The sequence below is a fragment of the Hyaena hyaena genome, unplaced genomic scaffold, assembly GCF_003009895.1.
Source record: "Hyaena hyaena isolate Hyena2069 unplaced genomic scaffold, ASM300989v1 scaffold_374, whole genome shotgun sequence".
Lineage (NCBI taxonomy): Eukaryota > Metazoa > Chordata > Mammalia > Carnivora > Hyaenidae > Hyaena > Hyaena hyaena.
Window position 1 is genome coordinate 1,589,803 of NW_024081007.1, and position 14,019 is coordinate 1,603,821.

Sequence of the window (14,019 nt, forward strand, 5' to 3'; positions counted from 1 at the left end):
AGGGATTATGAACTGTGGCACAACTAAATTGTTAGAAAGTTTATGCTTCTTGAAGTTATTAGTTTCTTTTTGGGGTAAATGAAGGGAAAAAGAGAATCTGAACAATAGCAATCTCCAGGGCTAGAGGAAGCAGAGTTCAGGAGACTGTTCATTAGGACAAAGTTTAAGTTCAAAGCTCAGAGAATGCTTTACAAAGAGGGAATAAATTACTCATCTAACAAAACTTGGCTGAATCATGAACTTGGAAAAAAAAAAACAACAGTTCTGGAAAAAAGGTACCCCAATTCAAAATACTTTAAAAACACAAGTTTAAAGAACATTTAGCTGGTACATCTATTTATATACATTTTATGCTACAGTTATACTGAGCAGTGAGATAAATTACTGCATACCTGGGAGGAGCTGTTGGATAAATAATTTTTATGTGTTGGAATGTTAAATCTTGATTTAAAACCTGCTTGATCCATGTTCTCAGTCCTTGTCCAGAATCACCTGATGGATCACAAAATCTAGGTTAAGATAAAACATTTTGACAACAAGTGTATTTAAAAGCAGTCTCTAACTCTCATATCACACAGAGGTTGCAACAAGGAATTAAAAAAAATCTCCATAAATAAAAATAACTGCACCGAAACCAATTTATCAACATGAATTAATTGATAGTTACAAATAATTTAGATTATCTTACTCCTAACTTCAGCACTGATCACTTTATGAGTTTTAAGTTTCTCCTCTGTTTAAAAGTATAACAGGAACAAATACATAAAGTAAATTAGTTTCTCTTAAAAACTTCTTTTGTATCTGATTTTAAAGTCATTTTTTAACCTCAAAAATAGCAAATTTCTAAAGTGCATATAAACTTTTGTAGTTGGAATAACCTAAAACACTTTTCCTGGTTAAAATAATAAAATCTATCAAAAGGGATATTTAGCACTTTCATTTTTAACGTGAAGAAATCTAAATTTAATTTTGATAACCTGTTTACATGATGTAAAATAATGACTATACACCCAAAGGCTGAAAAATAACCAAAATCCATGCAAGAATTAAGGTATGGATATTTCCATTAAAAAATGGAAGGAAATATAGGTCCATCTTCTGTAAAAATTTCCTGAAGAGGAAATTTTAAATGTGAACAACTTTTAACTTTTTTAAAATCCGTTCACTAAGACATCAATTCAAAATACACCTATGGGGGCGCCTGGGTGGCTTGGTCGGTTGAGCGTCCGACTTTCGCTTAGGTCATGATCTCGTGGTTCGTGGGTTCGAGCCCCGCGTCGGGCTCTGTGCTGACTGCCAGCTCAGAGCCTGGAGCCTGTTTCAGTCTGTGACTCCCTCTCTCTCTGACCCTCCCCTGCTCACGCTGTCTCTCTCTCTCTCCTAGAAATAAATAAAAATATTAAAAAAAAAATACACCTATGAATACACATTACTGTGTCAGGCAGTGAGAGCAAGATGAGGAAGAGTCCCTCCTCTCACTGAGTACAGAGTTTATTGTGAGGAGCACACATTAGTCAAATAATCACACATAAATATTAAAGACAAATGTAACCACCCACTGTAAGGATGAGACACTAGGTGCTGCCAGGGTTTATGATACGCAGAATGGGCCCAGCGAAGGAGTTCGGGGATAACGTTACTAGAATGTAAGCTCTGCAAAACAAGTTCATTTTGCACTTTATCCACTAAGTTATTTCTTCACTTAATGCCTCGCACACACTGACACAAGCCGACACAAGGTTTTAAGATCTACAGGCTGGTGGGGCACCTGGGTGGCTCAGTTGGTTAAGCGTCCGACTTGGGCTCAGGTCATGATCTCACAGTTCGTGGGTTCAGGCCCCACGTCGGGCTCTGTGCTGACAGCTCAGAGCCTGGAGCCTGTTTCGGATTCTGTGTCTCCCTCTCTCTCTGACCCTCCCCTGTTCATGCTGTCTCTCTCTCTCAGAAATAAATAAAAACATTTAAAAAAAAAAAAAAAAAAGGTCTACAGGCTGGTGAAAAATGAAGGGCACAAGGAAAGAGCATCTCGGACAGTATATGGCAAATGCTAAGTTTCTTCACAGGAAGGAGCAGGATAACCTCTAAGAACTGAGAGAAACAGCAGGGAGTATGAGATGAGGCGAGAGGAATCCTCAGAGCTCGGAGCTCCTTTTTGGCAGAAAGTGACCATCTTCTAAGGGAGGGACAAAAGGCAGCTGTGTGAACACAGAAGGGAGGGACAAAAGTGGGTTTGGGGAGATCAATGATGAGGCTACTGTTCAGGTGACCGATGCTTAAGTTAGGGTTCTAGCAACGAAACGTACGGATACTCAGGAGATAAAATTAACAGACATCGACATTAGATGTTAGTTATGAGGTGTCCATGAGGGCTTCAAGGATGATGGTTTCAAGGTTCTGGCCAGGATAACCGAGTGAGCAATGGAACTACACACTGAGATAGGAAACGCATCAATCAGCAGGTCTATACTCGCTGAGTGTGAGGTACCTCTTCAGAATGCATACAAGGTCCTCTACCAGGGGTTGAGCAAACTATAGCCAGCTGGAAGACAAAAACCATAAGCTAAGAACAACTTTTACGTTTTTTAAAGTTTATTTTATTTATTTTGAGAGAGCCAGAGAGAGACAGAACAACCAACAGGGGAGCAGAGGGAAAGAGTGAGAATCCCAAGCAGGCTCCACGCTGTCAGGTCAGAGCCTGACGCAGACCTTGATCTCAGGAACCACGAGATCATGACCTGAGCCAAAATCAAGAGTTGGACACTTAACCAACTGAGCCACCCAGGCTTCCCAAATTTTTACATTTTTAAAGAGTCATTAAAGAAATAAAGGAAAAGAAAGGAGAAAAGGAAAGGGAAGCCGAAAAAAAAATGTCAAAGAAGCCATATGTGGTCCACAAAAGCTACAGTGGTTGCTACCCAGGCCTTTACAGAAAGTTTGCCAACCCCTGCCCCACACCACCTGTGCCAGTGCCCTTCTGGATACCCTGGCCTACACCTCTCACTCGTGACACACATGCCTGACTGCTGTTCCACGTCAGGGAACCTACCTCAGGGCCTCTCTCCTGGCTTTTCCCATGTCTGCAAGTCTCACCCAACATCTAAATGACTGTTTCACTCAAGTCTAACTTCTGAAGTGTCAGCATCGTGTGAGACTTACTCTGACCACCTTATCTAAAATTATCACCGTGCCCCCACCCCCACCTCCCATCCTTCCCGTCCTGCTTTCTTTTTCTTCTATAAACTTTACTACTATCCACTCACTACATAATATTTCCTCCACTGGAATGTAAATTCCACAAGAGCAGGGAATTTTGTTTGTTTTCATTACTATATGCCTGGAGCCTAGAAAAGTGCCTTGCACAGTGGCCATATAATAGGTATTTCTTGAATGAATGGATTAATGAATGAGGGATTATTAGGCCATTGGATAAACATGTCCAGAGCTCAAAGAAAACTTAAAAAAGAGACGCACATATATGTCACCGTAATGAGGAAAAAACAGAATCCTTGGGCATATATGCACATTAGCTGGGGAGAAAAATGCAAAATGAAAACAAGGACATAGGACCAAATTTTGAGGAACCCCAAAATTAATGGATAGAAGAGAATGAGTCTGCAAAATAAACCAAAAGAAGCAAACAGGTAGAAAGAACCAAGAAAGTGTTACAAGAACAATGCTGATGAGGCACCTGGCTGGCTCAGTGGGTTAAGCCTCCTTGACTTATCTCAGGTCATGATCTCACAGTTGGTGGGTTAGAGCCCAGCACTGGGTTCTGAGCTGACAGCTCAGAGCCTGGAGCCTGCTTCGCATTCTGTCTCTCCCTCTCTCTCTGCCCTTCCTCTGCTGGTCTCTGCCTCTCTCTCTGTCTCAAAAATAAATAAACATTTAAAAAAATTTTAATAGTTGCTTCCCATACTGGCCTTACTCTTCTTTAAAAAAAAAAAAAAAAAAAAAAAAAAGAATGCTGAAGCTGCTAACAGTTGAGATAAGAAAATGTGCATCTCATTTAGCAACACAGAGGTTACTGGTGACTTTACTAAAAGCCAACTCAAAATGCAAGGTGTGCATGGTTTGGGCGTGAACCGCATAGCCCAGTGTGGAATACAGACCTTAAATTAAGTAATTACAAGTATAAATACCATTAAAAGAAGAACCACAGTGTTCTAAAGAAGCTTACAACCGAGTGAATTAATCTAACCTGGGAAACTAAACAAAGCTAATTAAACTATTATTTGTGTTTATCATCCTGAAAGACCGTACTTCTTTTGTGTTTTAGGAGTAGGAAAGGTTCAAATTAATCTGGCTGTGTATTACTCACATTCCCATATGTTTTCTACCGCTATTTTATCCTAGGGGAGAACGTCAGACTTTTAAAATTTTTAAAAAATGCCTCTAAATCCACCTAGTCAATCTTAAAAAGCAAAACTTAACACCACAAAGCAACATCATTCATCCACTCACAAGGTTTGCTTTTTAAAAAGCTGGCACTTTAATCTAAGAGCCAGGTAAAACTGTTAAAATTGGTTTGCCCATATTTATATTAACCAGAACCCAAATATCTCCTATAACATGACCACAAATAGTAAAGTCTAAGTCTAATATATAAAATCATACTTTCAATAAGGGTTTTACTTACTACAATGGAACTCTAACTATATAGGAATTACATTATATTTGCATAATTAGCAGAATTCTTTGGATATAGTCTTTGTTCCCAAGTACAAAGGAAAAAATATACACTTTTATATTGTACAAGTCTGGGTTTACAATTTAAAAAAATGTCAGTAATTTGAAATTGAAAAGAGTAAGGATAGACGTTAAGCAAAGCGACCCAGGGAAAAAAGAAATGTCTAGAAGTATTTCCTTAAAATATTATGAACTAATTAAACTTACTTATTAAAAAAAACTATGGTATTGGGGAATTTCTGGATACTTATAAATGAACACCCTTGGAGCCCAAAATAGTACCAGTAACAGTCTCTTAATTGTAAAGCATTGGTGTGCTCTTACACACCTCCCCTCACCTTCTAAATATATTTCAGCAGCCAAGGCTTTCCCTTGCAACATGTTTGGCCGGTTTCTTCCTATTTCCAAAATGATACATCCTAGCTTAGAGTTTTTCCACGTCACCCCTTCTGAAGTCAGAAAGATCTGAGTGCGAATTTTAATCCCATTATCACTCACAGCAATAGCCAAGTGACCTTGGGCAAACTGTTCAGCCTACTGGGACTCATTTTTAAAATGAGAATACTTCCCACAACTGCCCATTTCCAGGTCTCCACCCGGGGTACCTTTTCAATCCCCTCCACTAACCAATCACCATCTCTTTACGCCTACCAAAGTCTCAGCTCAAAGCCCACGTTCTCGGTCAAATCTGACAAGCTCTTCATCTTCCAAATACCTTAATATGCCTAACCACAGTTTTTTCCTTACAATTCTCTTGGCAGTAAATCATGTACCATCTTGTGATCTCCCGTCCACTGCTGACTCAAACTAATTGAATTGTTTTTGTTTTTAACTTTAGGTACGCGCCCTGAGGACACCGGCTGCATCTCATTTCTTTAAAAAATATTTCCCAAGAACTTACCCTGGGCCAAGCACTAGGGATGCAAAGATTAAAACAAGGGTCCTTACTCTTGAGGAAGGGAAAGTGAAGGGAGACAGACAGACAGAAGTAATTACAGATGAGTGTAAGAAATGCTATACCGAATAAAGCACACGCCACGATGGGAGGGCAGGGCAAGGAGAATGTCTACCCCTGGGACTGAGAGTTGACTCTGTGCTGTGTCTTGGGAGCTTAATGACAAGTGAGGGAACGAGGAAAAAAGAAAGGAGGAGCAGGAATGGGAAGAAAGGGAGAAAGGCACTGCAGCCCTGGCACAGTGCCTCACAGAAAGGGCATAACAAATATTAAGTGAACTGTCTGAAATGTCTACAGTAGTCTGGGAGACTGGAAAGAGAAAAGCAATGGCAAACAATCCAATGCGGTTGAAAACCCAAATCACTAATAGCTGGCCCTGGAAAGAACTAAATAATTTATTTGTCTCTAGCAGAGAACTTACCTTACTAACTTGCTCTGTTTAAGCTTGAGGGAAAGCAATGGTGGGGGTTGGGGTGAGTAGCAAGGGTTGCAATGGAGAGTATACTGCAGATGGAGAGGGATGGCCGGGAGGCAGGACACAGGGGCCCTCCGCGAGGGCGGTGGGCCAGTGACCACAAGACAGGAAAAGAGAGCACACGGTGGGGAACGCTGGGGACAGATTACCAGGCCCGTGTGTCCCAGGCCACAGGGCTAGAGAAGGGAGGGTCGCCCTTTCCGAGTCCAGCCCCACTGGGGCCCAGCTCTTCCTCCACTAGGGCAACAACGAGGGACCCGAAGGGAGGACGACTCATTCCCAAGCAGAAAACTAGGACGTAGAACTGTAATCCACCTGAGCCGTGCAGGAAGATCAGCGAGGCGCTGTGCCTCCCAGCTGGCGACACCATGCAACGCTGCACCCGAACTGAACACGACGCAGCCGCCATCGCTGCCGCCCGCGTAGCTTCGTGGGCCCCGCCCCTCCGCCGTCCCGCGGGCCCGCGCACGCAGGCGCGCAGGCGCGCAGGGAGCGCGCCTGGAGACGCGCCTGCGCGGTAGGGCTTGTGCTGTCCCGCTTCTCCTTCAAATCTGAGGCGTGTCTTCCTTCCCCGAGCGTTTTGGGTTTTGCCGATGGTGGTATTGTAAAGATGACAGCTTCGCTAAGCCTAATGGGTATAGTTATTTGCTGTAGGATTTTTAGCTGCAGTCCTAAAATTAAGGATTGCCTTCTTATTTGGAGAAACAGTGGTGTTCTGTTCAAAATTTGGCAGATGCAATCCTACTTTACCTTATTTGGGCCTTGAACAGGTTGTGTGTAACTTTTTATATACAAATAAGACAACTATATAATAACTCTGTAGTTTTAAAAAATAGTTTACACAGCAGATCTAAGGGCATACCCTTTCACACCTATTAAGATGGTTATTATTAGAAAAACAAAATAAGTATTGGTGGTGATGTGGAGAAATTGGAATCCTGACACACTGCTGATAGGAATGTAAAAATGGTGCAGCAGCTATGGAAACAGTTTAGTTTTTCTTAAAAAGGTTAAACAATTACCATATGAGCTAGCGATTCTCCTTTTAGTTATACATGTAAAAGAAATGAAAGCATGAGCTCAGACCAATAATTTGTACACCAGTGTTCATTATTCACAAAAGCCAAAAGGTGGAAGCAACCCCAATGGCCGTCAATGGATGAATGGGAAACAAAATGTATAGACGTAACATGGAATACCTATGATGGAATACTATTCAGCCTTAAAAAGGAATGTAGTTCTGATACGTGGTACAGCATACATGAACCTTGAGAACAGTAAGCCAATTGAAATAAGCCAGACACAGAAAGACAAATATTGTATGGTTCCACTTAGATGAGATATCTAGAGTAGGAAATTCATAAAGACAGAAAGTAGAGTAGCGATTACTAAAAGCAGAGGGGAAGGAGGAATAGGGAGATATGGTTAAATGGGTGTAGAGTTTCAGTTTGGGATGATGAAAATTTTCTGGAAATAGTGATGACGGTTGTAAAACATTGTGAATGTACTGTCACTGAATTCTACATTAAAAATGGTTAAAATGGTAAATTTTGTGTTATGTACATTTTATCACAATTCAAAGAAATTTTTTTATGTTTATTTATTTTTGAAGGAAAGAGAGAGAGTGTGAGTGGGGGAGGGGCAGAGAACCAGGGAGACAGAATTTGAAGCAGGTTCCAAGCTCCAAGCTGTCAGCACAGAGCCCAACGCAAGGCTTGAACCTGTGAGCCATGAGATCATGACCTGAGCTGAAGCTGGATGCCCAACCGACTGAGCCACCCAAGTGTTCCATCACAATTTTTAAAATACTAAAAACAAATGGTATTACCTTCTATACAAAGTCCTAACCATAGACATCTTCTAATATTGAAGTCAGTAGACCCAGCAAGTGGCTCTTTCCTCATGTAAAATTCAACAAACAGCCCAGTGGAACTTTAAGTGCCATTAAACACCAGCTTTCCATTCGTTGTAGTTTGCATCATACTCAAGCAATTACGAATTACCTTTTATTTGTTCATGGTACATACCCTACTCCCAAGTGACTAGGTTGCTTAACATCATGAGCCAGTTGCCAAGTTCTATGCTATCACAGTGTTGGACCAATGCTGTCCATGGGAATGGTCCTACATGCCTTGAGTTGACCAGATGCAAAAGGACCTCTGAGTCATTTCACTAAAAACTATAGATCGTCAGCTGAGAGTACTGAGAATGAAGTATTAGAGAGGACAGACTGGGATGGACTGACCTCTGATAACCAATTCTTAAAAGGTACTTCTGTCTTTAGGCTTGCCTTCCCCACATGAATTCTCAGTAACTTTCAAGAGCTACCGGTGAGAAGAGGGCAGTTATACTTGGAGACAGTGGAGATGTACCAGGTAAGGCTTTGAGTTCTACTCTTTGAACTCTATTACTGCCAGACAACCTGGCTGTGCATCGCCTTATTCTTTGAGATCACAGAAAACCAGAAGCAAAATTACTTGCTAGTGTCATGCAGCTAATATAGCCAATGTAATATAGCTATATTACTATTGTTAATGATGATACTGAAGAGCTGAAATTCACTGGGACTCAGTAGGGTGCCAAGTGCTGTCATAACTAAATTCCCATAAAAGTCTGTATGTTGCTGTCTGTTTCTGCCAGTGATGCTCACAGAGGTAAAGACCTGAGCATGCTACCATTCATCTGTAAAACCTGGGCTCACGGAGTGAGCCTGACTCCGAAGTCCAGGTCTTTAACTGTTACACATTTACACATTCCCTCACAAAAATAAGACAGGACATACTTCAACTCTTTTAATTCAAAAATGAAACAACCTCCCTCTCCCAACAAGCCCCAGAATACTTCTGGTATTTGGATGGTAGCCATTTAGAGTCCAAAGATTAGGAGTCCTTATGTTTTCAGATTTCCCCACGCCTCCTGGTGTTAGTTCCTGGTTGGTTCCTCTACTTGAATGAAAACCATTTTGAGCAGATAGAAGAGCAATCCTGGAAGGCTGGGATTCTGAGTTTCACCTAGAACTTGAACCTTCACAGATTCAGGATCATTATGAGAATAAACCAGATTTTTCTAAACCTAATCAAAGTGCTGTTTTATTCCCAGTGATTTAAATGCTTAGATATTATTGCTATTCCTTTCATCTTTATTTATAGAACAAACAGAAGGTTTTAGATTACTATATTTAGAAATGCCATCTGGTAGGCAAACTATTGAACAAAAACGTTTTGTTCCTTTCATGTAGCTGCACTACTTTGAAATGTAATTAAGTTTCAGGATGGTTGTTTGCTTCTTTTACGGTGGATCCATTGCCCTATTGAACTTGGGGGAAAAATTCTCCCTGCAAGATTTTTATTCAAGCATTCTTTTACTCTTTGTGTATCTCTTAATCTGTTGTTGTTACTCATTTGCTCTCAGACGGTCTATATGGCCATTATTGATGTACCCTGTTTTTGGTAACTTCATTGTCTAAACTAAAAAAAAAATCTAGTAAACAAAATAAAGCAAAAAATAATCTCCCTTTTTGTAGAGTTTTAATATCTTCTGAAATTTGCTCTTTCCTGTGTGCTTAGAAGTTCTTTAGGGGACATTTGTTGGCTTTAAAAACATGGTTGCAAGATTAGTCACTGAGAGTATAATACATTGGGTACTTTCAAATGATTACAGTTAAGTAAGCTCACATTAGTCATGCAGACAATACACAGTTACGCATCTTGTTTTCCTCAGTCTTGAGCATCAAATTGTATCCCCTCCATTTTTTATCTGTTGAATTATTTAAAGGGACAGAGAAGCACATGAGCATAAATAATACATACACATTAAACAAAATGGCTCAGTGGTAGATAAGTTTTAAATTTTATATATTAACAAAGTAAGGTCCTTTATATCCATTTATGGAAGAAAAACTAGGAAAAAACTTAAGTATCTTATAAATATCTTATAAAACAGCAAAACTAAACTCTTTAGAATGAAACCGTTACATGAGTGTATAAACTTTAATATAGCCATCACCTCAGTTCTAGAGAGTTTCAACTTGCATTTGTCATTCTAGATACAGTCCTTTTAGGTACAGATGAGAGGAGTCTCCCTACTTCATCCCACTACTCCTCCTAGATATGCATGGCATATATGGGTTACCTGGAGCATTGTGAGCTAGGCTGAGTTAGCACTGGGGAGGTGGACACATGAGTCACTTAAATATAGACCAAATATAGTTTTGGAGCATGGGTACTTATAGCTTCTGCTGCACTATTAACAGTCAAAGTAATTCCCACCAAAACAGTGTGGAGCCCCAGGGTGAAGACTGTGGAAGTTCCTCCTTCGAACATAGGCTAGGTGGTCAGTACAAATGCCTGGACACTGGAACATGTTATTTGCATTGTTATATGACTCTTGTTTGAAAAGGGATTTTCTCCCTTTGGAGCACCTCCCCTGACCAGGTCTCATATTCCCAGGCTACTCTCTGGAATTATTTCTTAATCAACTTTCTCTAAGTCCTTATAGTAGTCTTACGGTCCCTCCATTGATCTTCATATTGCCTTTGTACTCTAGAATCCATTCTTTGTTCTCCTTCAGTAGAGCTTGATAGCTCTTCAAATTCAGAACAATAACTATTAGCAACTCCTAACCAGATCCTGTTTCCTTGAGGGTGGTGAAGGTTAAATCTTCAGACCCTCCCATTTGCTGAGGGGACTGTTGGATCCCATACATCTATTAAGTAGAAGGGGAAGTGAAGCAAAAAGAGCAATTTCTGTATCAATACAGTCTGAACATCTATATCCTGATACATTCAGTTAAGAGAAGATGAACTATATTATGTAATCGTAATAGTATACAATAAAAAGCATATTGAAATGACACTAACAAGTTCTTCTACCAGCTTTAGGAATAAAAAGATGACATTAAATAGGCCATTTAATCTTTTGAATATGTTTCTCCAACTGTGTAGGGCTTGATAAGCTTATAAGTTCTACGATTCTAGGATCATGGAAGTTTAAATATGGAACACTTAGTATTATAAAACATATACTTCTTATATTTAATTCTGCTCATAAAATTATGGCTCAAAACTCCTAATTGTACTGCACAAACTCCTATTTAGTAGTATCAGAAAGATCAGGAATTATAATTGTCCTCCTTCCTTGTGTGACTGACTTAGCACCCTTACTTCTCTTCTTACTTTTTCCTTGTTGTTCAGTAAAAGCCAGTAGGCAAAAGAGAGTCAAAAAGGATCTTTTAAAAAGGTAATCAAATAATACAAAATCAATCTTTCAATCTAAAAAGTATATGCAACTTATTCCAAAGTGGACTGCTTTCAGGATATATATATATATGTTGAAAATCTGAAAACCCACACACAATTCCAAACTAATTATAGACAAAATTGTGAGTGTTCTGTGGTGGAAGGTGCAGTGGGTTTGAGGTAGGAAACCTAAGTTTGAATACTTACCCTGCTTGCCCTGTCACCTAGTAAGTTGCAATTTCTTAAGGGCAAGAACTATATTATTCATCTTTGTATTCTCCTGGAATACCCACAAAAAATTATAAGTATTACTTGTTGGAATTAAATTATGCTTTCAATTGACTTATATTTAGAAGAAAAAGAGTGGATAAAGGATGAAATTCTATTTCTTCCGACACCTGCCATAATGTCATTGGCCATATTGGCAGTTTCCAGAAGGAGCTAGAAGTGAATGGGCCAAGACTTGGAGGAGACAAAGCCAGGGCCAGAATCACAATATTAAGACTGGTTTCCACCTTCATTTAGGAAGCAGAATTCTTTGAAAAACAAAGCCCACTGTCAAGAAATCTTGTGGTGGGAATCAGATAAAACTGACATGACCCTTAGTGAAAAGAAGAGCTAGGTCATAAAGGACAAGGCAAACAAAGAGCCATAATCCGGGAAAGCCAGTCACTTAACATTGACATGTGTGATTGGAGCACTGAAGTCAGCCAGCTCATGAAGAAAAGATATTGTTCTATAGCAAGTCTATTAATTCAATGATGGTGAGGATGATAAGGGTATGTTCATGGTGTCTTTTAAAATTCAGATTAGGGGGGCGCCTGGGTGGCTTAGTCGGTTAAGCGTCCGACTTTCGCTGAGGTCATGATCTCGCGGTTCATGGGTTCGAGCCCCGCGTGGGGCTCTGTGCTGACTGCCAGCTCTGAGCCTGAAGCCTGTTTCAGTCTGTGACTCCCTCACTCTCTGAACCTCCCCTGCTCACGCTGTCTCTCTCTCTCTCTCTCTCTCCTAGAAATAAATTTAAAAAAACATTAAAAATTTAAAAAAAAATAAAAAAATAAAATAAAATTCAGATTAAAATTATGGACTATTTCAAAAGAAAGGGATGCCAATACACCCCCCCACACACACACACACAAACTCACACACCAGTTTGGATGCACTTTAGAGGTATTGTAAACCCATCAAATGACTCCCTACAAATTTATGGATCTCAGGCGTGACCCTCCTTCATGCTTGTATATTTTTGAAAGGAACATCACATATGGTTAATGGCCACAGTTTCATTCAAATTCCCAAAAAACAAGGCTTAAATTTTTTTAAATGTTTATTCATTTTTTTTGAGAGAGAGAGAGAGAGAGGGAGAGAGAGAGGGAGACACAGAGCGTGGGTGGGGTAAGGGCAGAGAGAGATGAAGACACAGAATCTGAAGCAGGTTCCAGGCTCTGAGCTGTCAGCACAGAGCCTGACACAGGGCTCAAATTCATGAACCATGAGATTATGACCTGGCTGGAGTCAGAAACTTAACTGACTGAGCCACTGAGGTGCCCCTAAACAAGGCTTTTAGGTGCTGCTTTTCCTTATACTCTCAACCAAAGCAACTGTTTACCTGACACTAGTTACGTTGTCATCCACATTAGTGGGTACGAGAAAAACAATTGACTTCTATAGTATCTATAGTAATTGTCTCCAAAATGTTTCCATTATATGCCTTATCAGTAAAATGTCTTTTGTCATATTTTATATGTGCATATTTATTTATTTATAAATCATATGGATGAACTATTTAGTGATATATTAGACACAAAACATAAAGACAAGTAGAAATTTAAAAGCATGGGATAAAAAACAAGATATCCACAAACTTTAATATTTTCATTCTGCATTCCAAAGGATTGTCTTGCCTTACATACTCTTGATGGAAAGTTATCCTATTTAGAAAATACTGTCCTTTAGTATGATTCGTGCAAATCCAAGCCTGGAAACAAGCAAATGGGGTCATTTTTACAGGAATGCTTCATTTTAAGAAATTATGATATGCATCTCAAAGTCCAAATTTCCAGGATAAATTAAATATGGTATAATTTATGTTTCAGGGAGTGTCTATTTTTTGGATCTTCTTGAAGACAAACTGGATTTTTTCACCATTATATTCCCAGTGCCTAGACTATATGAAAGAATTCTTCACAGAATTGTTTTTTAAGATATTTTTAATATCTAATATAAAGTTTGACTTTACAAAATCAATTTTCGAAAAACTGTTCAGCTCCCTGTTTGTTTCCAGAGACAACTAGCCTCCTGTTCTGTTTCTTCATCATATTGAACTCCAAGGTTTCTCCAGATGTGCTGTGCTGCCTCTTGTCCCTGTGCCTTGCCCATTCTGATCTTTTGGCCAAGAGTAACTTTTCTCTATCCTATCCTTTACTTGCCTACTTACCCTTCAAAACTTGTCTATCTTCTCCTCCTTCCATTAGTCTTCATTGAGCCCAGTGCGCTTTACACCTGCTCCGCCAGTAAGCACAGCCACGACAAAAGCAGCATTTGCACAACTGACCATTTACTTTTCTGCCTTTCCCACTTTCCGCTCTAAACTATGGCCCTAAAACACAGTGTTAACAACAATAAAGAGCCTCCACTTAATGTTGCCCCTGGACTAAGTTCTTGGAA

General features: G+C 39.7%; 1 protein-coding gene and 1 long non-coding RNA gene across 2 annotated transcripts in view; one reads left to right on the forward strand and one right to left on the reverse strand.

Annotated features, from left to right (window-relative positions):
- LYPLAL1 (lysophospholipase like 1) overlaps positions 1-6,550 on the reverse strand; it is a 40,006-nt gene extending 33,456 nt beyond the window's left edge. The window contains exons 1-2 of the mRNA XM_039250616.1: positions 6,432-6,550; positions 393-492 (exon numbers count right to left, since the gene is read on the reverse strand). Of these exons, the coding sequence (XP_039106547.1) occupies positions 393-492; positions 6,432-6,525 (194 nt within the window). The 5' untranslated portion in view covers positions 6,526-6,550. The remainder of the gene's footprint in view (positions 1-392; positions 493-6,431) is intronic.
- A 1,855-nt stretch (positions 6,551-8,405) lies between these two features.
- LOC120244207 overlaps positions 8,406-14,019 on the forward strand; it is a 100,647-nt gene continuing 95,033 nt past the window's right edge. Inside the window, exon 1 of the long non-coding RNA XR_005531496.1 lies at positions 8,406-8,491. This is a non-coding gene — a long non-coding RNA (uncharacterized LOC120244207). The remainder of the gene's footprint in view (positions 8,492-14,019) is intronic.